The 14,151-nt window shown below is 42.0% G+C and overlaps 1 protein-coding gene across 8 annotated transcripts in view; it reads right to left on the bottom strand.

The window, feature by feature from the left end:
• The window catches only part of LOC124180502, a 168,700-nt gene that overhangs the window by 61,128 nt on the left and 93,421 nt on the right, over nt 1-14,151 (bottom strand). For all 8 annotated transcript variants that reach the window (XM_046566104.1, XM_046566101.1, XM_046566100.1 and 5 more), the window contains one exon: nt 6,047-6,211. In XM_046566104.1, the coding sequence (XP_046422060.1) occupies nt 6,047-6,140 (94 nt within the window). In that variant the 5' untranslated portion in view covers nt 6,141-6,211. The remainder of the gene's footprint in view (nt 1-6,046; nt 6,212-14,151) is intronic.

Here is a 14,151-nt window from a genome sequence, read left to right as displayed (position 1 = left end):
TTCTTCTTCTTCTTCTTTTTGCCGAAGACTTCGCCCCCGCGTGGAGAGCAGAGGTTTCCTATTAACGACGCCGAATCTGTCTGGCTAACGTATATCTCCGGGTCGGGTGGGCGGGTACATCTACACCACCACCACCACCACCACCACCATCACCACCACCACCACCACCACCACCAACACCACCGGCAACGGCTAAAGAAAACTTATTATCCGAAACTTTTTCGAATGATTTATACGACCCTCCGCCCAGTGGAATATATAGAGCGATAAATCTCCGGGGCGCTCGGCTCGTTCGCCACCACATCGAACCGAGCCAAGTGAGTCGCCAGATATTAATTACTCGATATAACCGTCGTTGAGTAGCCGAGTGTTATACCGGTGATATACTGTTATTATTGCCGGGGAGAATTTCTCAGACATTTGTTCGTTACCACTTCGAGTTGCACCGTGTATCGATTAACGCCCAGCTCGTGCTTCGCGGAGTCGAGGATATTGGACCAGTCATCCGGCACGATTTCACCCTCGAAGCCAACCAACCCTCGATTCCTCGCCTTCTAATTCCTCGTACAAAATCTTACCGTCATCGGGGGTTTGATCTCTTCTCGTGAACCGGAAATTACACCTTCGTCGTTACCTCTTTCTCAATTTTTTCACCAATTATCACGGTTCCGAATTTCCCGAGTGGTTCCCTCGACTCGTTGGAATGTTTTACATCGTTCGTTACTCTTCCTCCCGATACCAGAGATCCCGCATTATTCTGACTCCAAATTTCTCGCATTCGGAAACTCAACGGCACGACCCAAGAATCCTGCACCCGAATGCACTCGGGGGATGAAACTAACTCGTCTACTGCGGTGGTAAAGCGGTAGAGGAAAACGTTGGTTACACCATCGACTTGAGAGAGGGTGAAACGTGCCCGGAGACGTTGAAGTCCTGGACGTTGTTGCGTTTCGTTATCTTTCTTCCTTTTCGTTTTGCTTTTTCCGTTTTGGGCTCGGGTCCAAGAATTTACATCGACAGAGGGAGAGAGAGAAGGAGGTAGAGAGCGGTATACGCGGTGACAATGAGTGGCAAAACGGTACGTCTGAGAATTCAAAAACCAGCTTAGAGGCGTCGCCTGGTAACGTGTACTTGAAAACAAGAACAGCGAAGGAATAGTGGAATTTGAAAAACTTGTAGCTTCGTTTGTCCGAGTCTGCGATGCTTCCGAGTACACGAAACCGACGACACGAGTCGGGAACGTCGTCCCCGAGGATTCGGAGCTTCGCAAGTTTGACGCCCTCTTCTACAAACACTTGAACGTCCGTCGCCCTCCTACCACCAGCGATATCTCGGTCTGCAGCGTTTATTTAACGGCAATCTATAAAAGTATCGTAAAACTTCCCTAAAACATGCCATGGCAGTAAACTACTTTGCTCCTAGTTGATACACTCGTGTCTACTCACTCAGCTCCGCCCGTCTTCTCTTCGCTTCGAAACTTTTTTTTTTTTCTTCTTCTTCTCTTTCACCGCGCCTCAGGTGCGGGTGGGTGCGGGAATTTTCTCGGCTCTGGTTCATCGCCCTGAGAGTTTCCATCGCCGTTCAAAGGAGGGATAAAAAAAAAGGAACCACTTAGTACATACGTTTAAACACAGACTTCTCGTTCGCGCAGTAACTTCTGAGTCACGGTCTTCTCCTTCTTGTACCGCACCTAATTGCCCGTCCAACGAATGATATCCGACAGAGTCCCGGAATATAAATAAAACCAAGAGAGCACCGCGTCGGTTTGGCTAATTATTCATCAACCGTTTGTCGACCTTCAGCGGGACACTTTGATGACCCTTGGTGAAAATTCTGGGACGCGAAGCCGCGGGTGGCGCTGGTTTAATTACAAGAAGTGAATTTGAGGATGCGTCAGTCCTGTCGACCAAGTGTCAAATTTCCCCGGGCTTCGGAAGACAATGCCAATTCGCTTTATACGTTAAACTTTCACAATGGCACCCAGAAATCGACCGTGCGAAGGAACGAGCTTTGGTCTAATCATCTAGAGTGATACGAGAACTCGTGTGGCCCCCGTTACTTGACTCACCGGAGTCAAAGTCACGCGAGAGCACTTCGAGCTCATGCTGCTATTGCCGCTGCCTAAACTCCTACGAAATTACTCCAAGTCACGTGAAACCCTGTCAAGTATCCCGACTTCCAACGCGTCGCAGTTACGAAAGGCGGTGCGAAATTGGTTACTCCGGATTTCACACTCCGAAAAGTTCGTTGAGGCGATATTCTTAGAGCCGAAGTCACTTTGATGTCTCGAACAAACATTTCGAATCTCTCGAAGTCACCGTGCAGCTTGAACTCTGACACGTATCAATGCTTAACCCGCTTCGCGAACACATCCATGGAGACCATTCTGAGTCAAAATAACCATGTCCCATTTTCGATGTTCCAATATTTCAAGCGTGCGATTCCGATCTACGTGAAAAAATCCATGGGTATAATCCGACCATCTTGGAATGTTACAGTGTAGCTTGGAAGCTGCATAAACGTAAGTCATAAATACGAAAAAGTAAGTCTGGTTTTAGAAGCCAAAGGTGAGGGTCGGAATGACCTGGTGTGTTCTCCAAGGGTTTCAGCATTTATAGGTTCTCGGAGTTGATCGGCCTTGGAATTCATCGAACCATTTTTCATTTCTGCAGCAGAAGAAGAAGAAGAAGAAGAAGAGAGAGGGGCAGAATTGTCGAGGATATAGAAGACGAGCAAGGTTTGCGAGAAACGGCGGTTTCCTAACACAAAGAGAACCGTGGGATATCCAAGTGACAAATAAACGTGAGTTTGACATAGTTCGCCTTTCTCCGGCAACGTCTATCTCGTTCCGGAGGCTTACAAGAATAATATATCCGCGCATGTGTGCGTCTTGAATGGTCGTCCGGGTGAAATGCCTAGTCTGTCTTTTGGTAGGCAGTTACAAACGCGGTCGCATTTCTGTCTTCCCTTGGCTCTCTGGATGCCGGCTCGCCTGATGCCTGGCACCGCCACTGACTGTGAGGAACTTGAAGTAACGCGGGTTGCGAACAAGAATAGAAGAGAGAGAGAGAGAGAGACGAGAAACTGACGGAAAGACAGGGGCGAAGAACCCACTGATGGACGGACAGGCGAACAGACGGCATCGCAATTTTAGTACGACTAAACGCGCGTTTCGTCTCGATTCAATCAGTCCAAGTCGTTAAAGTCTTTTGTTTTTTCCACCTCATTTTTCTCATATTGCAGAAAAAGCTTGATTAATTGTGCATTTTTTGAAGTACGATAAAGCCGAGGGATAATTATCGTATTCAAGTCGAGCGATGATTAAGACATTAATATAGATGTTGAGCACGTTGTTTTGTTTTTTTTTGTTTGTTTTGTTAATATAATTCATGTTGCTCGGATAAGCTTTTTTCGTGTTTAACGATATTGCATAAATCAGTTGAGCTGAATAATTAACAGAATAATTTTGTGGCTGAGTTTATTATTGTTATAATTTGTTTCTCTCTGTGTCGTTTGGAATAAAATTTCTTTTGTGCTTAATACATGATTCTGATTTTTCAGTCTCAGTTTCCTGGTAGATATCCGGTAAATTATAACACTGGAGTAATGTAATGTTCGACATATTTGGCTGCAGAAAATTTTTACATCGTATGATTATTGTCTGATTATTCGATTTAAAAATTTTAATTAGATTTTAATTGATCGAGATTCAAAAAAATAGCATACCTCTTATCGCACAGCGTTGAAAGACCGACTTTTCGAATCACGTACGAGGTTTGAGTAATTGATGGTGTTTTTTTTTTCTTGCTTTTTTTTCTTAATTGTTGTATGAACGGGAGTAGGAAAATAAATTAGGTATAATACACACGGGTCACGTTATATTATTTCAAAGATAAGATCCTCGGAAAAGAGAGAGAAGGTTGAAAAAATTTCCCCCCGAACGACTTAATTTATGTATATGATATTTATATACCTGTTTCATACATAGATAACCCAGCATATATGTGTGTATACACATGTATATGTATATTTTTATACACTGCATATACTCACAGTATAATGCGAAAAGTACATATTTCCATCCGTGGAGATTTTAATTTATTTTTACCTTCTTTTCTTCTCTTGTATATCCAATTATGCTATCAAACGGTGTTAATAAAAATCAACCCTTGTGATAAAAATTGTACTAAATTTAATTTACTGTGGATATTTTTGTCCTGAAATCTTCTGTTTTTGTTTTTCTAGAAAGTTCTAGTTTGCTGTTTTTCGGTTGCTAAGCAAAAGTGAATATTTTTTCGTACTGCTATCAAGACACGGTGAAAAAATCCTGAATGATCCGAAAAAAATGTATATTTTTCCAAATCATACTGAGATTGAGTTTGATTTTTGATACTGTGATTTATAGTTTTGAATTTTTTTTTTAAGCAGAAGAAGAAGAAAAACCAAGATATCGTGAAGCTTGACGGGCCGTTCTTGACTTATACCGGGACAATCTCTTGAAACTTGAAAATGAACCGCGCATGCGCCAAATAATCAAACCTCATTGGTCGGCCAAATCTTCCCGCAGCGATATTTTTGTCCGCCACGCAGGCGGGCCAACCTACGCAAAATGTCGACGTTTGAATTTTCAAAGAGCGTAAGCGTTGAATTCCGAGCGTTCTTCGAAGAATCAACTTTCCGACCCGACAACAAACGCTTCCGAAACCTTTCCGAGTCGCTGCCTCGATTATTTGAGATTCTAACCTCGAAAATTCGTATCAACCGCATCGCCGGGAGAAAGAGTTCGACAGCTGAAAACTCGGATTGGCCAGCCTGCGCGAACAGCCGATAAAACTCGCGCATGCGCGGTTGATTTTCAAGTTTCAACAGATTATCCCGGTATACATCTGTGAGCAGTAGGTAGAATCAGTCGTCCATGTACAGTATAAACGCGAAACGCGGGGTAATTCTCTGCATAGAAATGCAGGGAAGGTGGGATTCGACCGTGCAAGTAGGTGAATGTCGAATAAGCCCGGATGTAGGTACCCGCGTTGCTCTGAGGGTGGTGAGAGGTGTCTGCAGGTATAACGGCCGGCAATAAAGCGCAATAAGGTAATAAAAGTTACGCGATAACTGGGACACCGTGTTTATACGCTGTAAATTCGCCTTACGAAGATATTGTCCGAGGAGGTGGGAGGTGGTTGAGGGTCCAACGCACCCCTGCCGAGAGTAACCTCGGGGGTTGTTGTAGCCACGAGCCCCGGTGAGTCGGCGGCGCCGCACGCGAGGTGCCCATTAAAATTCGATCAGATAGTCTTATATTTGCTTTGCGATTAGGCGAATGCTTCTTCAAAAGAAGTTCTTTTTGGCGGGCATAAATTTTACCCCAATTAAATATGTGTGTTATACGTCTATGTATTTACCTGTATTCCGGGTACTGATGAATGTAGTTACTACACCATTCGCGTTTCTATTATTACTATTACTATTATATTGTTGTTGTCGTTGTTGTTATTATTATTATTATTATTATTATTGTTATTATTATTATTATTGTTGTTGTTATTATTATTATTATTATTATTATTATTATTATACACCCCGTCATTTCCTCGAGCACCCATTGAATTCCCCGACGGGAATTACAAGCTCGAAGAAAAGAAGAGAAAGGAAAAGAGGAGAAAGGCAAGTCGGGAGTTATAAGTAACCAGTCCCCCTCCTCCTTCTAGCCCTGATGAATTCATCGCGATAAAGTTAATCTCTTTGTAAGTGTGATTCTCGGCGACCTCTGACCTGTTCAAAACCATGGTCTGCAAGGCTTTCGAAGAACAGTTGATTTGGCGGGGTGGTAGGGAGAGAAAAAATAAAATAAAAAAAAAAAAAAAAAACGAAACCGCAGGGCCGAATCGAAATATTTCTGTTTCAAAGTGTTTCATTTTCGATCGATTGAAAGTGAATTAAAAAAAAAAAAAAAAGCGAAAAATAAAGGAAAAACTTTATGGAAATTCATCAAGGGGTGTGTTTGCGTATTTTTTTTTTTTTTTGTACTGTATTTTTAGTCACTCACCCCCTTGTCGCGAATTGAAGGCCCAGCTGTTGTCGGCCGCGACGAGTAACAGCAGCAAAGGGCTGAAAATCGGCGGTATCAAAGACGGCGGCATATTTCCTTAGACGTGCACCTTTCGCACCTCGGCGATTTTTCGCTTAACCCACGCCCCTCATCACACCCAACCTGAAACAGAGTTGGAAAGTGGATATGGATTGATCATCGCGCTGCCCAACGCGGGGCTGCATAAGTAATTGCTGGTTTTTGCGTATAAGCTTGACTGATTATTGTCTCGTCTCATTAATCACAGACCTAGATTCCACCACTTCGAGTTGAGCCGGGGATTCACGGGCCGAACCCACCGTCTGATGAAATTCCGCAAGCACGCGTTGACTAGACGAATAACTCATTCGAACTATCGGACGTTGAAGAAACGCTTGTACATGTCTGTTTTTGTTAATAGGCTGTACGCAATTGTTACGGTAAAATCGCGACGAAAAATAATCACCGCCTAAAATTTTACACGACGCAACGACTGCCTGATGCGGTACGAAAGCTTTTCGCTTTGAACTGCTGGATACGGTATGTACGTGTATTTAAAAACTCTAGTAATCATATTATTTATAAAGTGGGAAAAGTTTCGCTGCGGTTGTTTCACCGAAATAAAAATTACGAATTTTTCACTCTCACAATGGCAAGGGCACGGTTTTTTTTTCCAGAACTTGCCAAAGAGCTGGTTAAATTAGCATTTAACCCCTTGAGTTATATTTTATATTATTGTACATACATTTTTTGGATCTTTAGAAAACTTTTCTACATATTTCGTAACAATTTTTTCCTATTTCTGATAGTGTACAGTATATAGGTTTCCGATATTCGAGAGTAATTACCGCGGTATGAGGTAAGTTATTATCGTTAGGAACAAGATGATTGAAAAAATATCGTGAAAATTGAAGGAATAATTCATCTCCGAGAAACTTAGCCTTCTACGCGAATACAAGTTTTACATAGATAATAAGTTCTTGGGGTAGCTGACTACGAATCTGAAATCGAATTTCAATAATTCAAAATGACGGATCCAATATGGCGGACAAAAATTTCAAATTTGATCGAATTAGGAGAAAAAACACTGTTCAAGAGTTTTTCGGATCGCTTGTTACGAATCTGGAATCGGATTTTCAAAACTCAGTATAGCGAATCCAATCACTGACCTCGGAATCGATCAAATTTGAAATTTTCATCCGCCATATTGGATTCGCCATCTTGAATTTGTAAAATCTTATTTCAGATTCGTCATCAGCGGCCTAAGAAACCACAGAATACCATCTTGTTACAAAAGTTGACTAAGCACAATAAAATGTGGTTCAAAGGGTTAAAATCTCATCATATTTGGCACAATAAAGAGGAAAGACTCTCGAATCGTACAGCGACGAGATGTCTCAAGATCTGCGTCGACTTTTTCCTCGATTTTCAAATTTTCCCTCTCTCTTTTATACCGCAGACTGTCATTACTGTTATTCGTTTTTACCAGCGTTTTTAGCCGTGTTTTCCGCAGCCCCAAACCCAGATCAACCTCGTAGGGATAAAATGCCCGCATGGCTCTGATTACGCCAGATGTAACAGTCAACGATTCTCATTGTTACTGTGCACAGAATGCCTAATGATCCCAGCAGCGATTTACCCAGCAATAAAAATTAGGGGTTAGCTACCCGAGCGCTGGCATGCCTTTGGCAACGACGTTACGTTATATCCAAATTCATTTTCTTCTTTCAAAAATCACACAACGTATACCCAGATCCCTTTCTTCTTCCTTCCGTTCCATTCTTTGGATCTGTATAAAACACAATGGCTGTTTTCTTTCCACCCAGTACGCGTGCTTTCACTTTTCACCGCCATAATACGTTATTATCCACAACCCCTCAATTTCTTCGCAATCACTACGGCAATGCTTCCGGTAATTTTTCATCGCAAATCTCTGTGACAATTGATTGTGACCTTATCGTTTCTTTATCTGCACTTTTCAAACTTCAAACTTTGCCAATTGTCAGAGTGTCGATCGATATTCGTTCCAATCCGTGAATTCAAAGATTCAAAATTAGATTTGGAATTCATTTCTAACGTTCATTTCACGTAGCGCCTGCAGGTTCTATTTTTCTAAATAAAAAAAAAGGCATCCTTTTGTTAAAATATTCCCACATCGCTGCCACCAGTCAGAAAGTGAAGTAGCTGCGGGCGGTTCATTATCCGGACTGTTCTCCGCATGAAAATTGGCAGCATTCGGATGATTGCAATCTCACTCCTTCAAAAAGTTTATAACGTTGATGTACGGTGCTTCTCCTCTGTCTAAACGTCGGACGTTTTCCCCTCCGGTGAATCGCTTTCTCCTTCGACGTTATACCGACTCTACTTTCCAAGGACTGCAATAAAAGACACTTTGCAAGCCTCTCCACAACTCGTCATCCACCTTTCGTCTCTTCCTCTTCTCTCCAGTTGAATCGTCGTAATACGGTACACCACCAGCTCCCAGAAAGCTTTCGTGTCTCGTCGTAATTTTTTCCACGAAAAAATCGATCCCCTTCTGACCTTGGTTCGAATCCACCTTTGCAAAGTCGTAACCCTGTTCACCTGGTCCGTCGCATCTTAACGTGTTTTTTCAATGTCACGTATCTTTATTCTTTGGACTATGGAAGATCCGCGAGTCTAGACGCGGGAGTATTTGTCCGGATTATGGAGGTTCGGATCAGCCGAGCGCGGGACCTCAGAAACTGAATTCGAGAAGTGAGAGGCACACTCCTTCCTTCGTAATCGCTTAATTCGACTCCTCGAACGATGCATGTGAGATACCTGTGCCAGCCATCGAAGGATTTACGAGCCCTCAATTCGTAAGTGGGGGAAGGGTCTTTACGACCCTGTGAACAGTACGCGCGTCGCGTTCCACCGACAAGAATCGACGTAGCCTGTAGCACCTACGCCACGGTCGTTCCTCCTTTTATGAAACACGGAAGAACTTCTTGGAATCGCGATGATAGTCGCGACTCAAGTTTCGTGACTATCACAATAATCATCAGGGAGTTTCATTGGGGGTCCAATGACGCGTGCCAAACCAAGGCTAAAGGTCCTGATCAAGGTCGAGATATTTTCAGGCCGTAAATCATACTCGTCATTGGAGCAGGAGTCCGTTGATCAGCATTGGTCAATTATTGGAACGTCAGAAAGCGACTTCCAACGCCATTTTCTTCAAAAACAGTCATTGTATCAGGAGTCCATTCATCGGCGTCGATCACTCCGTGCCTGAATTAGCGGAACGTTAGAAGAAGGAGACTTCCAGCAGCCTTTCGTTCAACAAGTCGTCCATTGATCAACATTTATTACTCCATGCCTGAATTAGTGAAACGTCGTACGGCGACTTCCAACAGCCTTCCATTCAACGAGTCATTGGAGCAGGTGTCCATTGATCAGGATTGGTCACTCCGTGCCTATATTAGTGGAACGTTGGAAGACGACTTCCAACACACCGCGATTCGAAGTAGCGTAAAAAACGACCTCCACCCGGACCACTGCTCGTGATAATATTGGGTTCCACTCAACGATCACCGCTGGTCGAAAATTGGTCACGGCAAGTCGGAATTTCACCCCCTCGGGATGAGTTCTCTGGAGATTAAAGGGCCGCCAGTCCCGCAGACGTTTCACTTCCTCCGCTCTCCTCTTCGGCTTGTTTATTTTTATCCCTTGGCGAGAACGGGACGCGGGCGACGATATTATAGCCGGTGGAATATCCCTCTCGCCTTGGGTTACCATTATGCTAAACCGCAAATGGAGTCCTGCGATCAAGTGTCTCCGGCCCGCTCTCGCACAATGGATAAGCTCGGCGGGTTCGAGGGCGGTGTAGGGTTACTCAGAAATTAAATTTCCCGTTGTGTCCATGCCGATCTGCCACTGTGTTACATACAATGCGTATTCGCTGCTGCCTCCGGCAATCGCTGCGCGACCCTGAGAGGATTTCGCATAAAAAATTGATCATTCCTTACTCTTCGCCCGTATTTCCGACCGAGAAGTGCTTCCAGAACTTTTTTTTCTTTTTTTTTTTTTTTTTCGTTACTTTGGCTATTTTCGGATCGGGTTACACGCTGTGGAAGTAAATTGTCTTTCATAATCCCATTTTTCGCCGACAGCGATCTTTTTCAACGGAGTATACCTGTAGCGGACGGTTTCTGTATCGCGACGAAACACTCGAATGGATGAATTTCAATACGGAAAAACTACAAACAAAAATGAAGTTTCGAGTCGATCGATCGGGGCTAATCACTCGAAACGTTTGGGTTTCCGTGTTTTTGCGAGCAGTAAAAATCAAACCTGTGTGTGTCCGAGAAACGTGAGACCTGGTGAAAGTTGTTTTTTTTGAATAATAAATTTTCTTGGGAACTTGGACAGAATTGATCAGATTCAATTTATCAAAATTTGCAACGTTTCGTTGGTTTTATTTATTTTCCAACTTCATCAGGCAAGTTTTGAGGTTAAATCATCGTTAAAATCCTCTGGTCCATAACATCAAGTTAAAAATATGTTTAAATAAGACTAGACAAATATATACATTTTTTTTAATATTATTAAATTTTTTTTTATATTTGTCTAGTCTTATTTAAACATATTTTTGACTTGATGTTATGGACCAGAGGATTTTAACGATGATTTAACCTCAAAACTTGCCTGATGAAGTTGTAAAATAAATAAAACCAACGAAACGTTGCAAATTTTGATAAATAGAATCTGATCAATTCTGTCCAAGTTCCCAAGAAAATTTATTATTCATTACACTTAACATGGATGAGAACCAAGATTTGGATGTTTTTTTTTTTTTTTTTACATTCTACACCACACGTAAGATTAAAAAAAATTTCCAATGATGAGGGTCGTATACGTAGGTCGGTTTGGTATGGAACACCCTGCGTACAAGTACTGACTAGTTTATAACCCGCACTCGTAACTCCAGAATACCTTCTCAACCTGAACCAGACCAGTTTGTTCGCTCCCACATTTCCTCAGTAGATTTTACGCTCGGAATGATTCATAGTTCGGTAATTAAGCCAAAGTCAGAGGAAAAGAATGCCGGAACAAAGTGTTTACGCGTTCGTTGTTCCCGATATTTGAATAGCTTTTCCACATTTTAAACCTACGAGGACGATTGTGACCACGTTTCATACACTGAGAAAAATTTCATTTGTTACGGTAACTAGAAAAATTCAATAAAACAGGTATCGTTATAGGTAACCGGAACTAAAAATTTCTCTCGGTGTAAATTTGCTGGCTATTTGCATCTAATCGCGTTCTCACATTTGAGATACAGGTAAATTTTGGTCGCTCCGCGTAATTTTCTTAATTTACGGTATGCCTACAATGGGCCGACGATGAGTGCGACCCATATATTCTATTCGCCAGAGCGAATCGAGCGGTTTGAGTAATACAAGGGGGCTAAGACTTCGGCCTGTCGGAGGGGATGAGGGCGAAGGAGGCTGCAAGACGGAGGGTCGAAGTCGTGCTAAGCAACTTAGATTAGTTGAATCGACTGGCCGCGGGTTGGCAGACCGCCAGGTCAAATTGTCAAGAGAATTGGCGGCATCCCGCCATTTCTCTCTTTCACCTTCTTTTCACGGATTTCAAGATTATTTTCTTTCTTTCGCGCTTCTCCTCCCCCCGCACTTCCCTTTTCTTCTCTTTCATCCTCCCTTTTCTTTATCTACTTATTTTTTCTCTTTCAACTGCAGTTCAGTAGCTGCCGCTGCCGCTGCTGGTGCTGCTGGTGTTCGAAAGCTGAGGAAAAAGGAATGGAGAAAAAATTATACCGATCAGCGATACCGCGGTGCGAAGTTACACCGGCAATTATTACGGCTTGCACAACGGCTTTTATACGTGACTGGAAAGATCGCCGCAGCTTGAAACGATGAGCAATGGAACGAAAAAAGATTACACTGCTTGGAGTCGATCAAGTTAAATTTAGAATTGAACCGAAATTATGGTGAAAATTGGCGTTAATTTAATTTATTCGAGGTCAAGGGGCAGGGGTGAGAATACGGAAGGATCAAAAAATAGAAAGGATGGGATATCGAATTTTTTAAGAAGCGAAAACTTCATTTATGAAGTATGGAAGCGTGGAGAGGTAAATAAATAAAAAGGTGAGAATATAGAACGCCAAAATATAGAATTGTCGGAACTCGTTGCGATAGTGTAAAATCATTTACGAATTTTAGATTTTGCCGTTTTATGTTTTTAATTTTCGTCACTTGGACTTTCTAAATTTTCATAACTCTAAAAATTATATTTTCACATCTTAAAACTTTCAAATGTTTTAACATACATTCGTCCCTTCAATAACTTCGACGAGTTGTTGTTCATTATAAGGAAACAGTATAAATTACCCCGATCAACACGAATTTTTAGTCTGGCTTCTAGAAGTCAAATTTTCATCCTTTCCACGCAATTGATGAAAGAAAAAATAGTTTTATTGGACGAAGTTTGCGTTTTTCGAAACTAGAAAGATATGTCGAATTGAAAAGAAAAAAAAAAAAAAATTACTCATTTACCGTAAAAAAAGATTAAACAAACTTTGGTTTCACATTTAAATCACTTTCATTCAAAATTTATAACTAATTACTGGTCAACGGAAAAAAAAATTTCTATCCAAATAAATAAACGTTAATTCTATACATCGAATAATAACCAAAATCGTTGTGTTTTTTTTTTTTTTTTTTACGTTCATCGACAAGTACTGAAGTTTTTGGTCATAGCTATCAACGAAAAACTTCAAGGCCTGTTTATCAACCTAAAAAAGACAAGAGCAAACTTTGCAAGCGACAAACGAATATCTTGGTCATTAATCGATGTACAGAATCAAAATTTATTTATTCAAATCTAAATTCAATAAAATGAACAATGTTTTTCTTCATCGACTCGCGTTATTTGACAACGATCGAACGTCTGCTCGATCCCGACTAATTCCCCGGCACCCTGAAAAATTGCACGTCCTGTCGAAGGATCGTGATTAACAAATACCGTGATTCTGACTGAAATCGTCGAAAAAGGGAGCGGAAGGAGGAATCGCGCGGAACGAAAATGAAGAAGGAGGTGAGAGCAATGGCGGCGGAAAGGATCGGCGAGTTTATCGAGGAGAGATTCGTTATCACGCGTGGTTCAGGATGGGATGGGTTAATCCGGGAGGCGTTATCTTCGCTGGCCGAGAAACGGCGCATCTCGCTTCGGCATCTCAGCGGCGTTTCAGCCTCCGGCAACTTTTCAACTCTCCTTCTCAATAAATCTCGGTCGACTTCCGTGCCTTTCTTACCATTTTCCGACTCGCCCGTGGGATTCTTTTCTTTCTCTCTCGCCGCCGGTTTCCTCTCCGCGGCACTTCCGTATAATTTCTCTGTCTCATTATACCCGCGGACTCGTTCCTAAGGCAAACCGAATTCCTAATTTACTCTACACGACGTTTCGTTCCGCAACGATACCTGAGAAATTTATTGCAAATGTAACAAAAATGAAAAATAAGCAAAGGGAAATAAGATAGGAATCTTAAGATCCGAATTTAAGGTTTCGTCTTTCGAGTAACACGTTGGATAAAACGGTTCTGGAATTTTTTTCAAATTGTTAGCATTGAATTTGGCCAAGTAGACTTTCTGACAACAGCTAGAAAACTGATTCTCATTTTCTATCTACAACTATATTTTTCCATTGTGGTAAAAAATGAAAACAGATAAGAACCGAGCGGTGACCGGAACTAAAAATTTCTCTCATTGTCAGTGAAGCAATTGAATGTAAAGAAAAAACGGTAAAACATTTCCCTGTGTTATTTAGATGTGGAAAAAAACCCTTGAATTTCAAGATCGGACTCAAAATTCCCGCCGTCTCATCTGTGACAAGTTTTTTTCACCCGAGATGAAAAGAAAAAAAGTAGGCACCGCGCTAAAACGAATCCGTTCACTACGAGCGTTACACCAATTGATCGCACCCAATGATCCGATTTCCAAAGTAAGAAAATCCACTCGTTGGTTGCAATTCAAATTTCCCCGGCGTCGAAAGCTCGCGTTAGTTTACCCAGGGATCAAAAAGCGGCTTTTCACTGGTTGCGGTTA

This window comes from Neodiprion fabricii, chromosome 4 (assembly GCF_021155785.1).
Source record: "Neodiprion fabricii isolate iyNeoFabr1 chromosome 4, iyNeoFabr1.1, whole genome shotgun sequence".
Taxonomy (NCBI): Eukaryota; Metazoa; Arthropoda; class Insecta; order Hymenoptera; family Diprionidae; genus Neodiprion; species Neodiprion fabricii.
This window is presented reverse-complemented; position numbering and strand designations above follow the sequence as displayed.